The sequence below is a fragment of the Perna viridis genome, chromosome 4 (genome assembly GCF_037379345.1).
Source record: "Perna viridis isolate PV_CMFRI_1.1 ecotype Kerala chromosome 4, ASM3737934v1, whole genome shotgun sequence".
Lineage (NCBI taxonomy): Eukaryota > Metazoa > Mollusca > Bivalvia > Mytilida > Mytilidae > Perna > Perna viridis.
Window position 1 is genome coordinate 51,997,643 of NC_142448.1, and position 24,825 is coordinate 52,022,467.

The window sequence follows — 24,825 nt, forward strand, 5'->3', positions numbered from 1 at the left end:
TAAGTAACATCAGGGAAACACTTGATCGTTAAATTAAGGCCAAGGAAACTTACAATAGTAGACTCTCATCAAACCCTTCACATATATGTGGTGCGACGGGATTATTTAATTTCTTACAAGATATTTGCTAGCCTAATTTTAGCTATTCGACAGTTTCAGACGACCTGTCGTTATAGACACCTAGAAATGGAAGATTTGTGCATGTGTTATGGTATCTCAATACTAGGAACTAACGCGATAAAAATTCCCGCCCTAATAATTTAAGGGCCGGAGGGGATGGGAATCTACTCCGTTGATGGTACGACACCCCGTGGTATAACTGCAAGTCAAGTCATTGTCTGGACATCAGAAAAATTCGTTCCTGGTTTCATTTGGAACCGGGTTTAATAATTTACTGACATTTAAGTTGCTCATTTGCTTTGTATGTCCTATTTTGGTTGTTTCATGTTCTCTGTTGTGTATGTCTGGTCTTTGTCCCTGGATTACATTCTTTTGATTTCCGCGAGAACTTTGCACAAAAACCAAGTGCTTACAGACAACGAATGTATCATACCATTAAACGACCGCAATGTTTAGGCTTTTCATTGTAGTTCACCGAGGTCAAATTATTAGGAAACAAATTATACCACATTCCGCAAGTTTGTTATTCAGAACTTTTTTCTGCACTTGATACTATTGTAAGCCATTTCTTAGGTGTTGTATAGGTAGACTTTTCGAACACTGTGTGAAATTGCAATATAGTGCTAATAACAATTATTTTTAAAGTCGGTAGTTCCATCATATTTATCTCGAATTCAAGAGTGTTAACACCAATAACTTGTAGAAATACTTCACAAAATAAAATAATAACCAAGATTTATCACCAACAAATGTGAACACTGGGTCAATCATTTAGGCTTTGCCGTTTCCCTCCTCAAAGCTTGGAACACAGACAGGACAGACACTCAAGACAAATTGATATCACTAACACTACTGTGTTATAGATCAAGGAGAAAAAATAGGATGACTAAATGGATCATGGCATTCAAAAGAAACATGTATTGATTCTTAATGCTTTTTGTTTTCGAAATTAAGATTGCACTGACATTATGACATTGCACAGTTTTTGCTGATAGAAAAGTTAATATTCTTCTCCCTCCTCTTCACCCTCACCCTCAACGGAGTCAACTCCAACTTCTTCGTAATCCTTCTCAAGAGCAGCAAGATCTTCTCTGGCTTCTGAGAATTCTCCTTCTTCCATACCTTCTCCGACATACCAGTGGACGAAAGCTCTCTTGGCGTACATCAAGTCAAATTTGTGGTCAAGACGAGCCCAGGCCTCAGCAATGGCGGTGGTGTTGCTCAACATGCAGACGGCTCTCTGAACCTTGGCCAAGTCACCACCTGGTACAACAGTTGGTGGCTGGTAGTTGATACCGACCTTGAATCCAGTTGGACACCAGTCGACGAACTGGATGGTTCTCTTGGTCTTAATGGTGGCAATGGCAGCGTTGACGTCCTTGGGGACAACATCACCTCTGTACAACATACAGCATGCCATGTATTTTCCGTGACGTGGGTCACATTTGACAAGTTGGTTGGCTGGCTCAAAGCAAGCGTTGGTGATCTCAGCAACTGAGAGTTGTTCATGGTAGGCCTTCTCAGCAGAGATGACTGGGGCATAGGTGGCCAATGGGAAGTGGATACGTGGGTATGGCACCAAGTTGGTCTGGAACTCAGTTAAGTCGACGTTGAGGGCACCATCAAATCTGAGAGAGGCAGTGATAGAACTGACAATTTGACCAATCAGTCTGTTCAAGTTAGTGTATGTTGGTCTTTCAATGTCCAAGTTACGTCTACAGATATCATAGATAGCCTCGTTATCGACCATGAAGGCACAGTCTGAGTGCTCGAGAGTGGTATGGGTGGTCAAGATGGAATTGTATGGCTCAACAACGGCAGTTGAGACTTGTGGAGCTGGGTAGATGGCAAACTCCAGTTTGGATTTCTTTCCGTAGTCAACACTGAGACGTTCCATGAGGAGGGAAGTGAAACCTGATCCGGTACCACCACCAAAGCTGTGGAAGATGAGGAATCCCTGGAGACCAGTACATTGGTCAGCTAATTTACGGATTCTGTCCAGGACAAGATCAACAATTTCTTTTCCAATGGTGTAATGACCTCTAGCGTAGTTATTGGCAGCATCCTCCTTACCAGTGACAAGTTGTTCCGGGTGGAAAAGCTGTCTGTATGTTCCAGTTCTTACTTCATCTGAAAAAGTAAAGTAGTCATATTTAGGTACACAAGTAACTCAATGTTCATCACATGTAAACTGTAGGATCAATACATTTATTATTAGGATGTTTTAGTACTTAGAAGATTGTCTTCTCCAAAAATGTTAAATTCTGGTATCACTTGATTGGGTTATACAGGATTTCTCAACAATAAGTTGTTTTGTATTGTGTCATAGTGAATTGTCTAGAACTTTTTTTTGTCTTGATGATATTGCAAAATTATAAATAATGCTGAATGTTCCTGTTCAATAGTAGTTTCAGGAAAAACCTGGTATTACTTGTATACATACCAACAACAGTGGGTTCAAGATCAACGAAAACAGCTCTAGGGACGTGTTTGCCTGCACCAGTCTCGCTGAAGAAAGTGTTGAAGGAGTCATCTCCACCTCCAATGGTCTTATCTGATGGCATCTGGCCATCAGGCTGGATACCGTGCTCCAGACAGTACAATTCCCAGCAGGCATTGCCCATCTGGACTCCGGCCTGTCCAACATGTACGCTGATACATTCCCTCTGAAAAAAAATATAAAGATGAAATATTTAAAGCTTAAAGAGTTTAGGGGGTTTATATGATTGTATAAAAAATATCGAGAAAAAATCTCAACAAGGTGTAAAAAATTTCATATGTGTATGCATGAAGATGTTCAATTTTTTTCCCACTAGTTCAATGTGACTGTTACGAAAATAAAAAGTGGAAGTGACACCCAAAAGACCTGGACAAAATTCAAGTTCACACTGAGAACTTATCTTTCCCATTAAGATACATACTTTCCACTCAAATTATATGAAAACAGTTAAGTTTAATTAACCCTGAACTGGTTCTTGATTAAATCCCCTACACAGAAGAAACCTGATATGTCATAACAAGAGAAGCTTAAGAATTTAATACATTTTATGCAAATTTATGCATTGCCTTAGATTAAACTCCTTTAAAGACTTAAGTGCAATCAGCAAATTGGATATTGGATTAAAATGAATCAGACTTAATTAAATTGTATCAGAGATGATGTCACCATAGTGATGTGAAAAGAAACATGTTACAAGTGGGATAAAAATCAATAGAGGCACCAGACCATAAAATTCTTATTGTGTATTCAGTCCTCACACCACCTTCTTTGTTTTTGCCCATATTTTTGTTGTTTTAAGTTATATTAACCCTCCTTAACAAGGAAATAAATATTGATAGATATAATTAAATAAGTTACAAGTCAGAAGAGAACATATTTATGGGACTTCAGATAAATGTAATAAAGTAGTTTTGTGATACCACATTAAAGTGCCATAAAGTTGGAGCAGTTCTGTTCACGTAAAAAAAAGGGGGTGCGAGAGTATCTTGTCGTAAAATTTATTGTATTCATGGACTATCCCTTTTAGGTGCGACGGTATCGTGTCGTAAAATTTATTATATTCATGGACTATCCCTTTTAAGAAACGAACTAACTATACACAAGGGCATAAAATAAAAAAAAAGAATTTTAATAAAAGCCCCGTGCAGGTCCGGGAGTAAAAAAATGGGCCTGCAGCAGCGCTAAGCTTGTCGTAAAAGGCGACTAAATAGTGCTCAGAAACCTAGCCGGGGGCTAGGCGATCTGTCCAAAGAACAACTGGGATGTGTGCCTCAGGTGGTGGAATGGGGTACCCCTGGCGTGTTACACGCTCGGGTCGTCAGACTATAATACGGAAAACCTGACCGCAAACGAGTGGCGCACCGTGTTGGGAAAGATGCCACGTTCCTCGCACGTTAAAGAACCCTGCTGTAGTATTCGATAGGAGTAGGAACCTTTGCGCTCCACCACAGGTGGCTAAATTGCCCGACCCTATCCATCCCTCCCTTTTTCTATTGGCAATCAAAATTTGTCGACCCTATTATCCTTGTCCCATCCCTCTTTTCATTTCATCATCATCATCATTTCATGTTCATTTTATCACCCATTTCATGTTCATCGCCTGAATATAGCTGAAATATTGCAGCTCGGGCGTTAAATCCCAATAAACAAAAAAGTTAAGAATAAAAAGCGGACAAAACGTTGAAAGAAATGTGTCATTTTGAATTTCAAATGAGATATCAAGTCGGGGAAATGTAAAATAGTTTGGAATAATCACGTTATTCTTACAAAAAATACACATCCCTACTACCATCAGCTCAACAAATAGATGTAGTTCAATTGCTGAAATGAAAGCTGTCCGCGTGGAAAAAGCATGGTGCACTTCCTCATCATAATTATGAATGAATCACCGGCCGGCAACCGGTCTATCAAATACACATATCTTGGTTTAACACGTTCAAATTATAAAACAGTACAGTATAGTTTACTTACCATTTTTGTTGCTTGATGTGGTGGTCACAGAAAAGTGAAGAAAAAAGAATTCGAAGTTTTTCGCAAAGCCTGACGAACGGGTAAGGAGTCCACAGGTTTTAACTGATGATGCAGCCCGCATTTTTCGTTTATATATGATCGGAATTTAGGGCGAGACAGCGGCCCTGTTCTCAGCACATTCTAGCTTTTTGCTTGTAAATAAGGGAAATTTCAAACTTCCGAGTGGTAAATGACATCATGTAGGTGGAGCTTCGGTATAAATTTACTCAGTTATTTGCATAAATTGTATTTGAATCGTTGCTGCCGGCTTAACGACGTTACCTTGGATCAATTATTATTATCGATTGTTTGGAAATCGATACGTAGAAATATTACTAGTGAGTTTTTAAACCTGACTAACTTGTCAAAACAATTCTAATTGTTTTGACATGAATTGACAATTATTGTAACCAAGGGAAGATAATTCAGGGAATTAAAAAAAAAGAACTTATAATTTCGTATCTTTCAAATTTATAAGTATCATGAATTGACCAACAAATAAAATATGTAAAAGAGAAACAAATGTTTACGTATATATCACAGGGAGTGTAATATAAAAGATTTTAAGCCCCGTGTATTGTTATTGATTTAACTTAGTGAATTGAAAAATGGAAAACTTATTTTTTACGAGGCGATATATCGTTGTTGACTGAAAATTTGGAGCTATATTTCCCTCATATGATAAAAAGTATAAATTGTGAAGTTTATTTTCACCAAGAGCTTGATATGTATACATGTATTTAATAACCTATTATTATGTCCGATCTTGTAAATAAGGGTTTCGGAACACAAGGTCAGATAGCTAAGATGATAATTAAAAAAGTATCATCTACTTTCCCCACATTATAAGTGTTGTAACAGTAAATCGTTTGCTACAAGCATATTTTTTTTTCAATTTCTACGACTTAAAAGCTACGGTAGGCCCCAAGAGACAAGTACTACATGTAATATTTGTCTGGCTTGAACCCATGCAACACATCACCAGATCTTGTGATTTATAGACACTGCTGCTCTACCTTCTCTACTTCAATGCTCCCTCTCGAATGAAAAAAAAAGAGTTGGTGGGGGTATCTTTTGCTGTTCAAATAAATGTATTCTTTAAATACAAATATATGTAGTATTATTGTTTACAGTTTATAACAGATATTGGTTTTTGACACAAGTGCGTACTTGTACTAGTATTTCTGTTCTTGTCGCAACTTGAAATAATTGACACATTTTCTGTCTTGAATATTTTATATGATAACTATAATGTAATAATTTTACCACATGTTACAAGTAAAACAATCAGTATAATGTGTATTGTGATCTATAGAAATGAACGATATAAAATTCATTACATATCGAATTACATGTATTCTTGACATATTGTATACAAATGCTTGTGAATGATTGATCATTTTGTGGATTTGAAATGAAAATCATATTAAGAATGTTTTGTCATATGACAGGTGGATATAAAAGTAAGAGAATGCTGCAACCACGGGTTTCACAAAGCTATACATATTAGCATTTTAGTATCTTTCTCGCGCCTGTTAGTACATGTAACTAGATTTTTTTTGGTTTGAAAATCAGTAATTATTAAATCTTTAAATGTTGACAAGATTTCTCTTTTAAATTGTGAGAAATCAGAAAATTCTTTGAAATATAAGTAGGATTGGTCGCAAAATTCCTTGAAATAGCAAGAAGTGTGGTCGATTACAATTCCGTATACTATCTTTGTGGGGGGTATAATATTACTGATTGCGATGTTTACGTGTGTGGTCTAATACCAAGCGCCCCGTGCTGGTCCAGGTATCGAAAGAATAACCCCGCAACAGCGCTAAGCTTGTCGTAAAAGGCGACTAAATAGTGCACAGAACCCTGACCGGGGCTAGGGTGCTCTGCCCAATAAGCAAATGGGTTCTTTGCCCCATGTGGTGGAATGAGGTACCTCTGGTGTTACATGTTGGGGTCGTCAGGGTATAATACGGAAAACCTGACCGCAAACCATAGTGGTGCACCGTATTGGAAAACCTGTCAAGTTCCTTGCATGTTGAAGAACCCTGCTGTGGTATTCGATAGGAGTGGGAACTTTTGCGCTCCGCCCCAGGAGGCTAAATTGCCCGACCCTACCCATCCCTCCATATTTCTAGTGGCAAACAAACTTTGTTGACCCTATTAATTTTGTGTCCAATCCCATTTTTCACTACATCATCATCATTTCATGTTCGTTTTATCATCCATTTCATGTTCATCGCCTAAATATAGCTGAAATATTGCAGCTCGGGCGTTAAACTTAGGAAACTGTAAGTCATAGCCTGAGCCATCCATTGTCGATTAAAACAATGTTTGTACTATTGAATATATATGACATAAAAGTTACATTGGAACAAAAAAATTCATGTGATAAAAATTACCACGTGACATCCACATCATAAAAAACTGCTTGGTTTCTAAAAGGGCAGTCTCTTCAACTTGCTCTATATTTGGTAAATTTGGTTATATTTGTTAATTGTTTATTAATTTGATATTATTATAACCCGCCACACGAAGTGGTGAGGTATTATGTGATACGCTCCGAAATGTTGCATGTCCGTCCGTCCACCCCACTGTTTCAAGTTGATAACTTGAGAATGGATCAATGATTTTTTTAAAACTTTGCACAATCGCTCAGTACTATGAAATACACAGGTTAAGTATAACTTTTTAGCAAAATTCAAATTATATATTTCGAGTTTGCAATTTTTTGCCAACCCTTTTTCCTCATTACGAGACGGAATATCACTTAATGTTTCATTAATGCCCCAACCCTGATTTTTGTTTTGAAAATATGTATATGAAGTCACGAAGTACGTTGTGTGTATTACACTAATAACTGTTCCTAAGTGAAAGCGTTGGAAACATTCATGGTTTGTAAGAAAAAACAACATAGGCGGCTCCAAGGGAGAATTTCAGGAGCCACCGCTGAACAAAACTGTTAGCCATCATATTTAAAAAAAATGTTTGTTGCAAAAAAAAATATCCCAAAAAATGATCATTAAATTTAAGAGTGGTCATAGCAGTAGAGAAGAGAGAGAGCACTGATATTTATTTTACTTCATCAGGCAATATAAAGCTTGATTAAACCTAGCAAGTATAAAAGTGTCAAGTGCAGGGGACATACCGTAGCTTTGAGAGGTTCAAAAGTTTTCATGTAATTTAAAGTATTCACTCCAACTAGATTTAGCGACAACTTTACGGGGCTTGAAACATGCCTGTTATTTATTTAAATAAATTATATATTTTATTTGAATTGAAATACGTATAAGATATAAAAAGATATCAATATTCATCTGCCTCCTCCTCATCTTGGTCTGTGGAATCTATTCCAACCTCCTCATAATCTTTCTCTAGGGATGCAAGATCTTCTCTAGCTTCGGCGAATTCGCCTTCCTCCATACCCTCGCCGACGTACCAATGAACGAACGCTCGTTTCGCGAACATTAAATCAAACTTATGATTCAGACGAGCCCATGCTTCCGCTATGGCGGTTGTATTGCTGAGCATACAGACGGCACGTGCTACTTTTGCAAGATCGCCCCCTGGGACAGCAGTTGGAGGCTGGTAGTTGATACCCACTTTGAAACCCGTCGGACACCAGTCAACGAACTGAATTGTTCTTTTTGTTTTGATTGCGGTAATTGCAACATTTATATCTTTTGGTACAACATCCCCCCTGTATAACAGACAGACAGACATATATTTTCCATTACGTGGATCACATTTCACCATTTGATTAGCGGGCTCGAAGCATGAGTTCGTAATTTGTGAAATAGAGAGAATTTCGTTGTATGCTTTTTCAACTGAAATGATTGGTGCGTATGTTGCCAAAGGGAAATGAATGCGGGGATATGGAACAAGATTGGTTTGGAACTCGTTAAGGTCTACATTCAACGCTCCTTCGAAACGTAATGAGGCGGTAATAGAACTGACTATTTGTGCAACAAGCCGATTTAGGTTTGTATAACTCGGTCTCTCAATGTCCAAATTTCGCTTACAGATATCGTATATCGCCTCGTTGTCGACCATAAAGGCACAGTCGGAGTGTTCTAGCGTCGTATGAGTAGTCAACACTGAGTTGTATGGCTCGACGACAGCAGTGGCGACTTTTGGCGAAGGATAAATCGCAAATTCCAGTTTCGATTTCTTCCCAAAATCCATGGAAAGGTGCTCCATTAGCAAAGATGCGAATCCAGACCCCGTTCCTCCACCGAAGCTATGGAATAAAAGAAATCCTTGCAATCCAGCGCATTGGTCGGTCATTTTCCGGATCCGTTCGACAACACCGTCAATTAGTTCCTTCCCGACGGTATAGTGGCCCCGGGCATAATTATTGGCAGCATCTTCCATACCGGATATGAGTTGTTCTGGATGGTAGAGTTGGCGATAAGGACCTGTGCGGACCTCGTCTGTAAGCATGAAAATATACTTGATGGTTAAAATGGTATAGAAATTTTTCGATCGTTTGTTCATCAACCAGCTTATTTTCTTATTTCTTATTTTTTCTAATCTTTCATCCAAATGAGTTCGTATATACTACATGTACTTCCAGATAAGCAGAAATTGCTTGCGGAATTGACCCTACTCTCGACTGCGCGTAATTGTATACATGTGTTCAGATTTTTACCCATTTCACAAATGTGCTACTTCCCCATTTAGTTTTTTAACCAAAGCGGAATAACTCTATTTCATTTTCATGACTATGAGTCCACAACATTTTTTTTTAAAATTGGTCATATTGACAGAAATCAATAAGTGTCAATTCGGAAAAGAGGAATAATTATCAAATCAGTAGTTAAACAGCTTACCCACTACAGTAGGCTCAAGGTCAACAAATAGTGCTCTTGGAACATGTTTCCCCGACCCAGTCTCACTGAAAAAAGTATTGAATGTTTGATCTGCAACTCCTATGCTCTTGTCTGAGGGCATTTGACCATCAGGTTGGATACCATGTTCTAAACAGTACAATTCCCAACATGAGTTGCCCATCTGGACACCGGCCTGTCCAATGTGTACACTGATACATTCCCTCTGAAATAATAAAAAAAAACAATCAAAGTACGGTTAATTTAAAATGATTTTACGTATTGCATGCACATGTTGAACTGGTATTGTAGTCTTGGAACTAACCAAAATGGACCCAATCTTTAATTAAATGAAAGAGAGAAACACAGAAAAGGGTTTATTCAGAAGTTTGGAAATAATTTGAGTTTAGTCTAATTTTCAAATACCACAAAAAAGATTATTGACAGAATGGCTTAGCATTATAATACGTGCAATAATAACTAGATTTAAGTATTCCAGCCGCTGTTTGCAGTGTGCACGTGGGGTAAAAAAGGGTAAAAGTCTCCAGTATGACTTATTAGAAAAGTCTCCATGTGAGGCAGAAAATGCTCATATAGAATCATTTGCAGCAATCAGAGGGAAATTTGATCAGTTACCTGCATGATCGTCAGTTCGTCCGTTCCCACGTTACGTTAAACGAACATGCAAAATATTTTGAGGAATTTAAATATTTTTTGTAGAGTGTTTGGTTTTATTGAAGGAAGTTGTCTTTTGTCTTTCATATTCCGCTTTCTTTTCACAGTTTTATTAGAGACGCATTGGGAAATGTACTAGTAGTAGCAAAACCATAGTTATTTTTTGCAGAAGGGGACACAGGTTTTGCATGGGGTGAAAAGGGCACGGAGGTTGTAACCCCATTGTTGAATAATTTTGCTAACTTTGAACCCCTTTCTGGAATTAATTCCCTTTCAAAAACCATTTGGTCCGCGCCTGAGTATTCTGTTATGTATGCTTGCCCCGTACACGAGTCATGTATGTAAATTTGTTACTCAGGATCCTTCAGTGGACTAAACAATAAAGTCCCTTGATTAACTTAATATTTGCAACCATGCGATATCCGATTGCTCCTACTTCCCGATCGATTTTGAGATATTCACCCTCGTTTGACAAGTGGCAGATCAAGGGGGTTTCCTTGGGTTGGAACCACATTTTCTAGGAAAATATTGTTAATTTCGTTCAAAACTTTAACAAACATGAGCAAACAGTCACTTAGGACCCCACTTATTAAAATCACAGGATCCGCTCTAGATTACGTTTTTTAGATATTAACCTAGCACATCTACTGCACGATTTATCAAGAAACACTACTCTCTAAGATAAACATAACATATTCTCTTACCATCTTGGCCTAATTATAAACTGTTCAGAGAAAACAGGATGAACTTGATGAGTGATGTATAAATCCAACCGAACCGTCAATGAGTTCGCAGATTTCTACTTTTCCATATCTTGTGATAATTCGTCCTTTTATACTACCGACACGTGGAGGTGCGATTATCATTATCTAGCTATATATATGTATGAACTACTTAGTAGTATACAACCGAGGAGTAATGATTGTGTGATGACTATCTCTGTATAAAGTCCGTTGTTATCTTATCTTCATTGTCAAGTATCATTTTGGTCTATACTAGCTGATGATACATACATGCATGTATCTTGTCATATAATGCGTATAATATTTGGTGTTTGATTAAAAAAAATAATAAAAATACTGGCTTGGTTTCATAAGACACCTAAAATCGGGAGCCCCAAAAGACCTTGAAATCTTCCTGAAATTACAAAATTCTGCATTCCAACTTTCAGTAAACCTTCAGTTTTTATATTGAAGTCTCAGATGATTTTTTTATGACACTGACGCACAAGGTTAAATTCAGTAACGCCACTATTGACTTGCAATTGGAATAAACTTAATTACACGCCCACGTTAATGCTTAAAGTACTTTGTATACTAGTTGTGTCCCTTTTTATTGATTTGAAACCCTAAATGTCTTTCATCCCTTAATTCTACTCCAACTTACCTCCCCTATAACCAATAGTCTCTCCCGCAATTGGAAAGAAGTCCGTCTAGTTTACTCTCGGTCCCAATTACCCTTGCTAATGCTACTAACTTCTCGATTCCTAAGTCCCATTCCCCCCTTACTCCCGGGCTCCACTCTGACTTTTCCATCAGAAGTGGAGAGAGCAGAGTATAGTGTTTATCTTGCCACAATAAATGCTAAAACCAGTTTTTAATTATTGCCCCCCCAAAAAAAAATATAATAAAAAAAATGATGATAAAAATAATAATAATAATAATACAAAAAAAACCCCAAAATCAAATCAAATAAATAATAGCCCAACGTACTTTGTAGCTGTATGCCGTAAGTAACACACTACACGTATCAACAACAACAGATACATAAAATACTAAAACACAAAAAATAAAAGAAAAAAAAACAACACTCCAAAGCCAACAAACAGACAAATGCATGAGAACAAAAACAAACTTAAACAATAAAACGTACAAACCCAAACAGATACGAATGCTATACGTGTACGAAAATTATATCTTGCAGGTTCCCAGAGGTCATGACCTGTCCGCTAGCTCAGCCAAGCTTCTTGGGAGAGGAAGCCATCACCGACACTGACGCTGTGAAATATAGTCATAAGACTTGCCGTTGCATGAAAGTTTTAGTATAACTAGTTATTATTTGAGGTAAACATGTACAATATATATATATACTTGTATCTTGATGCATCAAATTCGCAATATGCATGTAGCTTTTGAACTAAGATGACGGCAATCCCGATCGGAAGAAGAATAATAAAATGTTTTCACTCTATTCTGCTGTGCACGGCTGGTATGGACTTAATTCAGCTCTAGAATTAGCTTATCTATTCCAGTTCTATGCCACAATAATACAGCCAGTCTAAAGGCAAAAAAAATTAAAAAATCACACAGCGACAGAACTATTCTGGCTATCATTGATCCGTTGATAAGCTCCATGCTGTGTTTTTTTATCTTTATTCTGCAAAGTCATCATAGTTCAAGTTACAGAGTCATCATAGTTCAAGTTGACAGAGTCCAAAAAAAGCCATATATGTCATTTTCTAAGTTAATTGGTTTTTCGGGAAATAAATCATAAAATATTTTTTTCTTACTTTTCAATGGTTTTGTTTAGATGTGTCGTTTATGGTGAAACAATGTCATTTTATTACTTTCAAGATTTTACATGTACGGATCGAATTTGCCTTTTTCAAATTATGTCTCCCCCACTTTGGTAGGGAGACATATTGTTTTTTGATCGTCCGTCAGTCCCCAAGGTTGTCAGCGCAACTCCTCTGAAACTGTAGAACAGAATTTTATGAAACTTGGTATGTAGCAAGAACATCATATGTAGTTGTGCATATTACCAGGAAATTTTGATACCCCAATTTTGGTAGGAGTTATGCCCTTTGAACTTAGAAATTTACCAAAAATCCACATAAATTACCTTTTCAGCGCAACTCCTCTGAAACAACTGAACCAAATTTTACAAAACATTTGTATGTTGCAATAACATCATATATTTTTGTGCATTTTCCTAGGAAATTTTGTTAGCCCAATTTTTGTAGGAGTTATGCCCCTTTGAACTTAAAAATTTTCCAAAAATCCTCATAATTACTTTGTCAGCGCATCTCCTCTTAAACTATTGAACTTTTACGAGATGTGATATGTAGCAAGAATATCACGGGTCCCGGATGATGGTGTGGGCATATGTTTTTGCCGACAAAAAAACTTTAATTGTCTCTAGATGAATTTTTTTCACCCCGTCCAATTGACAGTGGGGATGATGATACAGGGATTGCATCTTATTTTAAAAGAATATCATTTGAAAACAAAAATGTTTTTATTAGATTTTCATTAACCAGTTTCTTTTGGTATTTTTGTAGTTACTTTTTTCTATACTAAGGTAACATAATAAAACAAAGTAAGGTCAGAATGATTCAGGGCCACCGCCCTTTTCTTTTTTGCTCCCACCGCTACCGGTGTCCATCCGTTCGTCTGTCCATGCGTGCGTCCGTCCGGTCATACTTATGAACGCAACTCCTCAGATATCGCTTAACGGATTATGTTCAAATTTTGTAGGATTGTTAATCATTGGATTTGTAGTAGATCATATTAGCCGCCATTTCGATTCGACAAATTTTACAGTAGTGATGGGACTTTTGCACTTCAATTTTTTTTGCGGTGAGGTACATATGGCTACGAGTTGCTTGTTCCTATGGCCTATGCAACTGGGTAATATGGGACTATAAGATACCCCAATTTTTGTAGAAGTAATGCCCCATTGAATTAAGAAATTTGCCAAAATTCCTTGTCAGCGCAACTCCTTTGAAACTACTCAACCTAATTTTACGAAACTTTGTATGTAGCAAGAACATCATTTGCAATTGTGCATATTACCAGGAAATTTTGATCCCCCAATTTTGTAGGAGTTACGTCCCTTTGAGCAAAGAAATTTGCCAAAAATCCTCATAAATTACCTTGTCAACGCAACTCATCTGAAACTACTGAACCGACTTTTACAAAACGTGATATGTTGCAATAACATCATATGTTATTGTGCATATTACTAAGAAATTTTGTTAAAATATTTTTTGTAGGAGTTATGCCTCTTTGAACTTAGAAATTTACCGAAAATCCTCATAAATTACCTTAGCTTAGATTAGCGCAACTCCTCTGAAACTACTGAAACGAATTATCCGAAACTTAGTGTGTAGCAAGGAAATTATATGTAGTTGTGCAAATTATCAGGAAATTTTATTACCCCAACTTTTAGAAATTTAGAAATTTGACAAAAATTCTCATAAATTACCTTGTCAACGCAACTCCTCTGAAACTATTGAACCAAATTTTACGAGATTAGGTTGTAGCAAGAATCTCATATGTTATTGTGCATATTAGCAGGAAATTTTGATTCTCAATTTTTGTGGGAGTTATGCTCCTTTGAACTTAGAAATTTGCGTGTCCTTTGAACTTAAAAGAAATTTATCAAAAACCTCATAACTACCTTATCAGTTCAAAATCACTGGAACTACTGAACCGGTTAGCGCAACTTCTCTGGAGCCTCTCAACAGAATTTTATGAAGCTATTCTGTTGACGTGATGGATACTGCAAATGGATCCAGTTTGCGGGACCGGGGATATATGCTTTTGCAGACAAAGATAAACTTTAATTGTCTCTAGATTAATTTTTTCACTCCCCCCCCCGTCCAATTGACAGTCGGGATGATGATACAGGTTTTGCATCTTATTTTAAAAGAAAAGAAAAGAAAAATGCTATTATTAGATTTTCATTAACCAGTTTGCTTTTTGTAGTTACATTTTTCTGTACTAAGGCAGTATACTAAGACATAGTAAGGTCAGAATGATTCAGGGCCACAGCCCTTTTCTTTTTTGTCCCCCCCACTACGCAGAAGGGGGCATACATATACCGGTGTTCATCCGTTCGTCTGTCCATGCGTGCGTCAATCTGGTCATACTTGTGAACGCAACTCCTCAGATACCGCTGAACGGATTTTGTTCAAATTTTGCAGGATTGTTAGTCACTATTTGTAGTAAATCATATTGCGCCGCCAATTTAATTCGACAAATTTTACAGGAATTATGGAAATTTGTATATGTTATATTATATAGGAACACTTTGTGGACGCAAGTCCTCGGATACCGCTCAACGGATTATGTTCGAATTTCGTGATTGATAGTCACCATATGTGATTGATCATATTATATTGCGCCGTCATTTTCATTCGACAAGTTTTACAGGAGTTATGGGACTTTGTTAAATTTATACATGCTACACTTTAGGAATACTTTGTGGATGCAGCTCCTCGGATAGCATTCTATTTTTGATTCGACAAATTTTACAGGAATTATGGGACTTTTGCACTTCATTTTTTTTGCGGCGCATGGTACATATGGCTACGAGTTGCTTGTTCCTATAGCCAATGCAGTTGGGTAATATGGGACTACAAGTCCCTTTAAAGTGACCATTCAGATTTCATTGATGTGCAATAATGGATAATGTTTTTTTTTTAATTATCATATGGCCTTTCTTACATTACATGTGTGACCCATTATGTGTTCTATCCAGGTAGTTTCCTGGGGATGTAATATTTTAGTACACATTGTGATCATGTTCAGATTTATGAAGACTAATCACCTACTAATTAGAAAATCTCTCGTACAGATTGGACAAAAATAACTTTGCCTATAAGTATTTATTTTAATCCCTGCAATTTACACATTGAAATATACATAGGTTGTAAATATAAAGAAAATTACAAAGATGTCATGCTCAACCCTTTGTAATGATATGATTAAGAGAAACAAGATAAGGGCTATTCATAGAATGGCCAGATTATTCTATCAAGTGCATTTTCGTAGAGAATTTCATATCTGTTAAGCCTAATTTAAGGCTACTGTCTGTTACTTATTATTGTTCTACTAATGAACTGTTAAATAGCGAGAAATCATTGCAATTTTGATAAACAGACAATCTGTTACCAACTTCTATGTTACACTACCCCATTCTCTGAAAAAAAAATGTTCTCGACATTTATGTTATCTAAATTGTACAAATAATTAACTTTTGGCACTATAGTGTTGAATTTATCAGTAGAGTTGTGGGTGGTAAAGCAGGCTGTCTGTTTAGTAGAGGTGTGTGTAATCCATTTTTAAGTCTAGATTTGTGGCTTCATTAACTTCTTATATTGGAGGTGAAGACTTTTTACATAATGGTGGTGCATTTTCTTTTCTTTATTTTTATTCAATAAGTTTCACTGTTTAATTTAGTGGACTCGGTAAGAGGAAAAAAATCCCAAACGAGTGTATGTGAGGTATTTGTATCAAGATCTAGGTCGAATGAGTCGATATGACAGAAGGTTGGAGGTGAAGTGCATGTATATGTTTACAACTTCAAATATATATGAAGAGGTCACGGTGAAATAAAAAATAACTCGAACCAAAAGATGAGATCCGGCATGAAAAAAAATATGAAAAATTGGAAGGAGACACAATAATTTATGGTTTAAAAAATTTTTTTTACAAGTTTGACTCCCCAAAAACGTTGAGTGTCCTGTGCGGGTGCTAATTGATATGCGGTACATGTAACAATGCAGGGGCAGATCCACAAGTTTTAATAGAGGAAGTGGAGGTGTCCAGGCTATTACATGCTCATTTTGCCAAAAATTTACATGAAATTGTCAAAAGTTTTCAAAAAGGGGAGGGTTCTCCCAGAACTGAGCCCCATGGATCCATCACTTTCAAATTGAAATGACCAGGTTTCCCTCTCTTTGGTATAAGAATACAATCCAATACTATGGTGTAAAAACTTTGGCTTTCCTCTAATGTAAATAGCACCTTCAATGTTACAGGGAATCCTGCCTAAACTGGGCCCCATTTGGACTGTAAAATTTGTTTGGTTTAAAATAGACAGTTGTTCAGTACACCCAGTTTAAAATATATTTAAGAAGGTGTCCATGCAAAAATCAGGCAGTGGGTGGCACATGACAAATTTTGCTTTAAAAATTCATCTGTTTCATATCATAAATGCATCCTGTCCCAAAGTTGAATGTTGTTTTTAGATTAACTGCAACGATTAAAGAGAAATAAATTACATAGGATGTATTGAAATTCATTGGAAAGGGAAAAAAACTCTTTATTTTGTGCAAAACTTAATTGCCCGTTAGTGAACTTTAATATCATTTTCTGAACCATCCATTGTCGATTGAAGAAAATATTGGACACACCACGTACCTTTTGTATGGTATAAACATTACATTGGAACCAGAGATTCATTGGGAGAATATTTGTTGTGCCACCTTGCTTGATTTTTACATGGACGGCATCTTAAACTGGTATAAAGGGAATTTAAAATATGTGTAGTTTAAGCACGTTTTTGATTTATTCGAGGTTTGCTTCAGACAGGTTTCACTGGATTTTGTGTTTATAGAAAAAAGGTAATTTATTTCATTTAATGCCAAATGATACAGTACAGATCAATGTAAAAGTCAGGCAGATCTTACAACAGTCAACAGTCATAACATCATCAATATACAGTAGAACTTTTTTTTTCAAATTGGTCCAAATAGTCCGAATAGTGCTTTGTTTGATTTTAACATACCATTTGTACACTGGAGATTCTTAGGCATGCCTAATGTAACTGTGTATTTAGTAGCACTCGAGAAAAAAAACATGCAAAATATGATTCATGGTTGGAAAGCCTACATATTTTCATTTTTGATGTTTTGTTTTAAATGTTATCGTATACAGAAATTAGCATTTTTAACGGCTTTTCGTATAACCCTTGTTCTTAGGAGATACAATTCATATAGAATGTACTGTAGCATTCCAATTTAAGGGATATCACTCTGTAAATGACACCAAAATACAACTGTTGTATTTTCAATGTAGATTATCTCCTAAGAGCCTGGAATTAATAATTATACACTTCATCATATAAACCCATAAAGCATCTTGATAAATAACAAAAATGAAATGTGTACACTTTTATCGGGTGTGTCACATATTACAAAATTTGCATGATTCTTAAAAAGACTACTACTTAATATTTAGACAATAGGCGTTGTAAAAAGGTGAATGAAGTTTTTTACCTCTTTCGTTATGTGTAAGAAACCTATGCTGTGTCAAACTCAAAGCTGTTTCAATGTTGAATGTTGTATTCAAACTGATCTCAATTGTTCAGTGTAGTACATCTGCGTATGCGTGAAGCTGCACTTCGTGAGACATTTTCTTTCCTCTTTAACCAGTTTAAAAATCATTTCTATTCACTATGCTATCTCATCATTACTATTTTTGTCAGTTGTTTCAATTAGGTTTGATGATTGAAGTTCTATCCTTAAAAAATGGAAATATTTTACATGTATCACCTTTTGCCCGATTTTTAAATGGACTTGTATTAGATTCGTATCACTATTTATCAGTTATAGGATTCATTTTTATATGTAATTCCCAATCACTGAATCAAGACAGGGCATTCAAGTTACACAGGAGATGAATCAAAGACTTGTAACAAAAACACATCATATTAATATGCCATTACGCTTTAATTTTACGTTCTGTATTTGATAAACATGTATACAAAAATGTATATAATATACCAGTAGTCTGTCAATAGCAGGTTGCAAAATGTGTATTGAGTCTGTTTATAAAGTAAAGCTTGATACTGTTTATTTTCTATAAAAAGTATAGAAAGAAACAAGGTTGGTAGATCCAGAGATTTATAAATATATAAAAGGGGAGGGGCTTAGTCATGAACAATGTGAAAAAAAAGCATTATGTTCAATTCTATTAATAAAGCAAGGTAAATTTAAGATTTTGTTGGATTATCTATAGCTTTTTGAGTTTTTAATGTTTCGACATAAGAATGTAACATTTAAATATAAATTCAATTTCATAAGGGGAGGGATTAGGCCAACTGGCACCCGTTGAATCTACCTTCGGAACAGAAAAGAACTCGAAAAGAGACATCAGAATTATCATCTGTTGTGGTCTATCAAACAAATCAATAACATGTTTTCACGACTTACTTTTTTCTCTATTGAATGAAATTTAAATGAAGAATTGAGCCCAAGGCCACCCATTGGTCTTCAATGAACGACGATTAAATCCTCGTACCACAGAGCTGGCTGAAGTTGCCCACATAACATCATTATACACAGGTACAGCGAAAGAGTTGCCCCTATATACTCAAGTAACATAAAAAAATAAATTAAAGGTGAAAACGAAACAAAACAAGAGATATTGTTTATATAACACTATCGATGAACTAGAAAAAAAGCTGTCCTCTTTTTGTAGTCATCTTACTATAGAGTAGTTTTACACCAAGTAAACCTGGACTGGTACCTTTAATTAATTACTACAGACAGTAAAAATAGATTTAATTGATAGTATAGTGAAATAAATGACAAATGTTTATAATTAGCTTGGGAAACAAGTCTGCTAATTGACATGGATTTAATTGATGTGTTAAACCACCTTCGTTTAGTTTTCAGTTTACCTTTTAATGGGGTGGTTTGAGGATACAACATAATCCATCTTTTGTAGTGAATTCTTTTAAAGTCTGGTACCACTCTGTCTATCCATTTATACACTAGTTTCTAAAAAAAAATAATGTTAAACTAACACTTTTTGTGGCCTTTAGCAGTTCATATACGCTATCACAGGCAGTTCAGTCAATTAGATTCAAAGAGGATCTGGGACCTCTAAATAAATTGATTGGAAAAAATCAAGTGTTATAGTTTTTACGTTAAAACGTAACATTTTAAAAATAGTCAGAGAGCAATGTATAACGAAACCTGTTTAAACTGGTCACTAGATAAACCAGTAACTTGCATGTGTAAACCAAACAGATATCGGTTTAAATACTTCTTGAACATGTGAAAACCGAAAATCTTCGTTAACCGAACAAACCTCGGAGTTCAGCATTATTGTATACTCATATGGTGAGTGTCGCTGGCAGAGCAGGATATTCCGATGGTATATCTGTTATAACTCCATCTTAGCTAATACAGTGAGACATGTCTATACCGAACCCATTAATTACCCCAGAAAATGTTCGCTTTAGACCGGTTTTGTCTTGTTTTGACAGTTTTCATTGAATTTACCAAATAAATTTTAATAAGCAATGCAGTTAAACAAGGATAAGGCATAATTATATTTGCTAGAAATTTTATTAGCTATGGGATATCTACTTTAGCTCAGTTTCGGCAGGAAAATGAAATCTACGGATTTTTTTTAAATCTCAAGAGGACAATGATTAGTTATGTAATTTTCTGTTGTTTTTTCGTCATTTAAGTTTCATGGCTTTGAAAACCAGCATCACTGCAAATCTGGGCTAGTTGTAGGATCATCTGTTTGGCCAAAAAAATATCAAAATGTAAAAATTTTTTTTTTTAAATTGACATATTTCCTTAACCTCACCTACCCTATTTTTTATTGTTGATAGCAGGGAACAAGACTATTTTTATTTTTGACCTTTAAGTAGACGGATTTCACATTATTTGATAAGTTAAATTCTACAAGGCAAACGATAAATTCATAAAATAACTTTCCCTAAGGAACCTCATTTTTTGGTAAACACCTCATGAATATGCATGAACTATCGAAGACAAGATAAGAAGTAAAAGAAAGATTTTCATTGTGAGTCTGGATTACTGTCAAAAATAACATACAGTTTCTCTTGTTAATAGTTTCTGTCGTAAACTTGATTAGTCAATCTAAATGTTACTGGATTTTTTGCAAATTGGATGTGTTTTATTGCTTCTGTAGGAGTAGTTAGCTATTGTTTTACAAATTCAAGGAATACATATGATACTGATTTGGAATACATGTACTTATAATACAGATTTGGTAAGTTCACATTTTTTGTGCATGTACTTACTTTTTCTTTTTAATTATTCTGTCTATTATGTATTCAGTTGTCTGTCTGTCTGTCCGTCAGTCATATACACTTCACACATTCACTTAAAAATTCTTTCGTCTATTTTCATGAAACTTTGGTTAATTGATTGTTGCTTTGTTTGGAGCTCAATTTCAAATTTTAGATTTAAAATTTTTTTTTTAAGTTATGGAACTTTATTTATAAAATAGATGGATTTCCCGTTTTTGGACAGTAACTCAATAACTTCCTTCCATTTAAAATTAGGGAATAAATTCCTTCCTGGATGTAAGCACTCTTTCAATTTTGTTAATTTGTAGATTATTTATGATTGGACTTTATTAATACAAATGGTTGGGTGGGTTTTTACACCATAACTCATAAACACTTTCAGCAATTTCCAGAGAGATTTTATCAAAATGATTATTTTCTATGATATAAACTCATTTTGGTTTAAAAAATTGAAATTTTACATTTTTAAGTGAAAAATTGTAAAAAACATGTCCTCACAATATGCATCAACTCAAGTACATGATGTGGGAAGTATATATCTGACTTAATTTCCCAATTAGTCTAACAGGATGATTTAAGAGATTATGACTATAACATTTTGAAATTAGGGGCAAAAAAGACCACTTGGAGTGTGGTCATACTGTTATCCTGTGACAAATGTTTATAATCTCAATCAAAATTCAAAGTTTTGTCTAGTTTGAATGGTGCATGTGTCCCGCATACTTGTTCCGATTGTTCAGGGTTCGACCCTTGTGGTCGTATCAAGCCATACCATCCTAATTATTTTATTTTTATCTGAATCTTACTTCCAAACTTCATTCATTACCTACATTGGTTGGTATCCATAGAAGCATATATTATAATCCTGATTGAACGAAATGAAGGCTTGGGCAGGCGACACGTTGGCGAGTCATTTCCTGTTCCTAACTGGTACCTTACTTAAATTTTGCATACAGCTCTTTATTATTCAAATGTTGAAATGTTCAAATTGTGAGGCTTAAGTACAAGTTTCTAATTTGATATCAGTACATGAATACTTTGATTTAATTTGCGTCAGTGCCTCCTTTTTAGGGCACTAAATATCAAAAATATAAAATGTCCAGATATCCCAGCGGGTAGTATTTTTTTTATCTTAAGAATTAGTTTCCAAAAAACTGTAACCTTCAACATTCTTGAGTTAATTGGTAATAAAACATACTGAGTAATGAATTATGCTCTAATCAACCCAAAGACGATAATAGGTTGCAGTCTCAAATCCAAGGAAAGGCGTGCAAGGCTTACGTCCCCTTAAAATGGGATTTTTTTTTGTACATGAAATCTTGATTTTCACAACTTGTACCCTGAAAAATGTGTTATTCTAGCCATACATGTATATAGTTTGCAGAAATTCCTTGTCAAACTTTTTTTATTTCATGGAACTCAGGGTAAATTTGACATAGACTTGGGTATATTTCTGATTAACCTAATTCATTTTATATACCCTGCCGCAAAAGTGGCGAGGCATTACGTGATACCCTCCGATAAATTGCGTGCCCGTGCGTCTGCCGGCCCTAAACAGTTTCCAGATGATAACTTGGGAACCGATCAATGAATCTTTTTGAAACTTTCTTCATATGTTTAGTAACATCACATACAGGTCCAATTCAAATTTCAGCCAAATGCAAAATTCAGTTTTTGAGTAAGACCACGTTGAACATTTTGCCGCCCCCTTTTTTCACCGTTACATGGGGAGTCCTGGATAACTTGTTTTATTTAAATATATGTTTCTCATGGAATTTGATCTTGCATGGTTACTGCATGTGGACTAAGATGATAAAACTGAACAACTCGACATCATCAGTTTTGTCAAAGATTGTATAGCATTTAACTATTTTAAAAAATCTTCTCCACAAGTGACTTGAAGTTATTATTTTGCAATTTTAAAATCAGTTTGATTTTTCTTAATAATATCGCAATATTTTCTGAATTTATAGTAAAAATGTATAATGTGAATTTATCATTACTTTATATTTAAGAACGTAAATAAAAAAATAAAAATAAAACAAACTCCTTATTGCCATCACGGCTAAATGTTTTAGGATAACCATATGAATTATGTTGAAATACAAATACTGGAGGCATAGTTTGCCTATATTTCATAAGCAGAAATGGTGCATTTTAAAATTCCTATTCTTCAGGGTCAATTATAGGTAGTTTCTGGTTCTACTTTGCACAAGTCTGTGACCAATCGGAACTCCACAGATTTCTCGTTATACTATAGAAAAACGTTTATTTTTTTTAGTGTAGCGGAAATGGCCGAGTAGTTCCGATAGAGGAAAATGCGTTTAGAATGTACCGAGTAAGTATGGAGGAGTTAACTCTGAGAATGGAAGCACTGTATGCCGTGAAAGAAAAAGTGAAAAATGTTTTAAGAAAAGCAGTACTACCAGAAAATATGAAATAGAGGGGGTGGGGTATCTCTATGGGTTTGGATATTTTACTAGTATAAAGCGGAGTAGATTAACCATGTACTCACCATTATTTCACAACAAAAACTAGTCGATAGTGCTTTTAAATGTGTATATTAGTGGTAGTTCAGAAAAAATAGAGTTATCCCCCTTTCAATGTTCACAAAGAAACAAGGTGTTGATTCATAAGCTCCCCCTATATAATTGGGAAAAATGCTATTTTCGCATGTAAGCTGTTAAAATTCACAAGTCAACAATATTAACAGTTGTATTTTCTGTTATTTTTTTAAAACAACTTGAGAGGGAATGATTTCATTACACATCATATTTACTAAATTGGGGAGACATTGATTTTTCTATCTTCCACAATGGATTACAGCACAGATTTTTCAGGTTGAATTAATATTAAGGAAACTTTGTTATGTTTAGTATATGGTTATGGAAGGGTGATGTATACTGCTTAGGCTCCTTTCTTGTATGGTAACCACCACTTCAATCTTCTGTTTGGTGATGTATACTGCTTAGGCTCCTTTCTTGTATGGTAACCACCACTTCAATCTTCTGTTTGGATTAAGAAATTTTCATTATAATATAGGAATGCTAATTATAAGTGAAGATAGAATTTTTCATTAATACCAAGTTAATTGGGTAAATGTTTTAATGCTACAAAGAAGTTGTTTCAGCGAAAAAATAACCAGCAAAGAAATGCTTTCATATGATTTGAAACACGTTAATTCAGAATACCCTGAAATAGGTTTATGTGTCTTTATTGTATGGTTTTTTACTTTAGGCGGAATATGTAAGAGGATTAGTAAAGCAATACTAAACGTACAGACGATGGGAATGTCTGTGCCAAAACAATGCTGGGTCAGATGTTTTAGATAGGTATAGCATTTTGGATTCGGTTTCAGACTCGAGTGACTTCAGCTTCCTGTTTAAAACTTTTAAAATGCTTTTACCATATTGTTTAAAAACATACTTTTTACACTTTTGTAATCATTTTGTTTGCCTGCCCATTCCGTCCATTACACTTTTCTGTAACGTATTTTCAGCTTCGTTTTAATGGAACGTTTAGACATTTGGTATATTGCTTTTCCATGACGGCTTGTGCAGTGTCATCCCTTTCCAGGTTCTTCGCTCACATACTTCCTGTTTACCTTACTACAGTAATTTTAATTTTTTAGGCGATACATAATAGATTTCTCAACTTCTATTGAAGGGAATGCTTAGATATTTGGTATAATGTTTTCACAAGATGACTTGTACCGTGTCTCCCTTAGATAAGATTAGATTAGATTAGATTTATTTAGGCAATATCAGTACATTAAAATAGCTTACAATACAAATAAAACCATGACAATAGATACCGAATCATATAAATCTCTGTAGTATATTTTAAACACATGACTTGATAGCCTGTGATAACCCATAAAGCTTAGAATAG

General features: G+C 35.3%; 2 protein-coding genes and 1 long non-coding RNA gene across 3 annotated transcripts; 1 reads left to right on the forward strand and 2 right to left on the reverse strand.

Moving 5' to 3' along the window:
• Nucleotides 1–1,040: 1,040 nt before the first annotated feature.
• On the reverse strand, nucleotides 1,041–4,695 carry LOC148620482 (tubulin alpha-1A chain-like). Its single transcript, XM_088581392.1, has 3 exons — nucleotides 4,592–4,695; nucleotides 2,564–2,786; nucleotides 1,041–2,250 (listed from the first exon to the last, which is right to left on the reverse strand). The coding sequence occupies exons 1-3, from the start codon at nucleotides 4,592–4,594 to the stop codon at nucleotides 1,121–1,123; spliced, it is 1,356 nt and encodes a 451-aa protein (XP_088437518.1). The 5' UTR covers nucleotides 4,595–4,695; the 3' UTR covers nucleotides 1,041–1,120.
• A 3,187-nt stretch (nucleotides 4,696–7,882) lies between these two features.
• Nucleotides 7,883–10,995, reverse strand: LOC148620483 (tubulin alpha chain). Its single transcript, XM_088581394.1, has 3 exons — nucleotides 10,836–10,995; nucleotides 9,460–9,682; nucleotides 7,883–9,060 (listed from the first exon to the last, which is right to left on the reverse strand). Exons 1-3 carry the CDS (start codon nucleotides 10,836–10,838, stop codon nucleotides 7,934–7,936), a joined length of 1,353 nt encoding a protein of 450 aa, XP_088437520.1. The 5' UTR covers nucleotides 10,839–10,995; the 3' UTR covers nucleotides 7,883–7,933.
• Nucleotides 10,996–11,354: 359 nt separating this feature from the next.
• On the forward strand, nucleotides 11,355–23,439 carry LOC148620484 (uncharacterized). Its single transcript, XR_015921819.1, has 3 exons — nucleotides 11,355–12,194; nucleotides 20,814–20,894; nucleotides 23,216–23,439. It is a non-coding gene; the product is annotated as an uncharacterized LOC148620484 (long non-coding RNA).
• The last annotated feature ends 1,386 nt before the right edge of the window (nucleotides 23,440–24,825 follow it).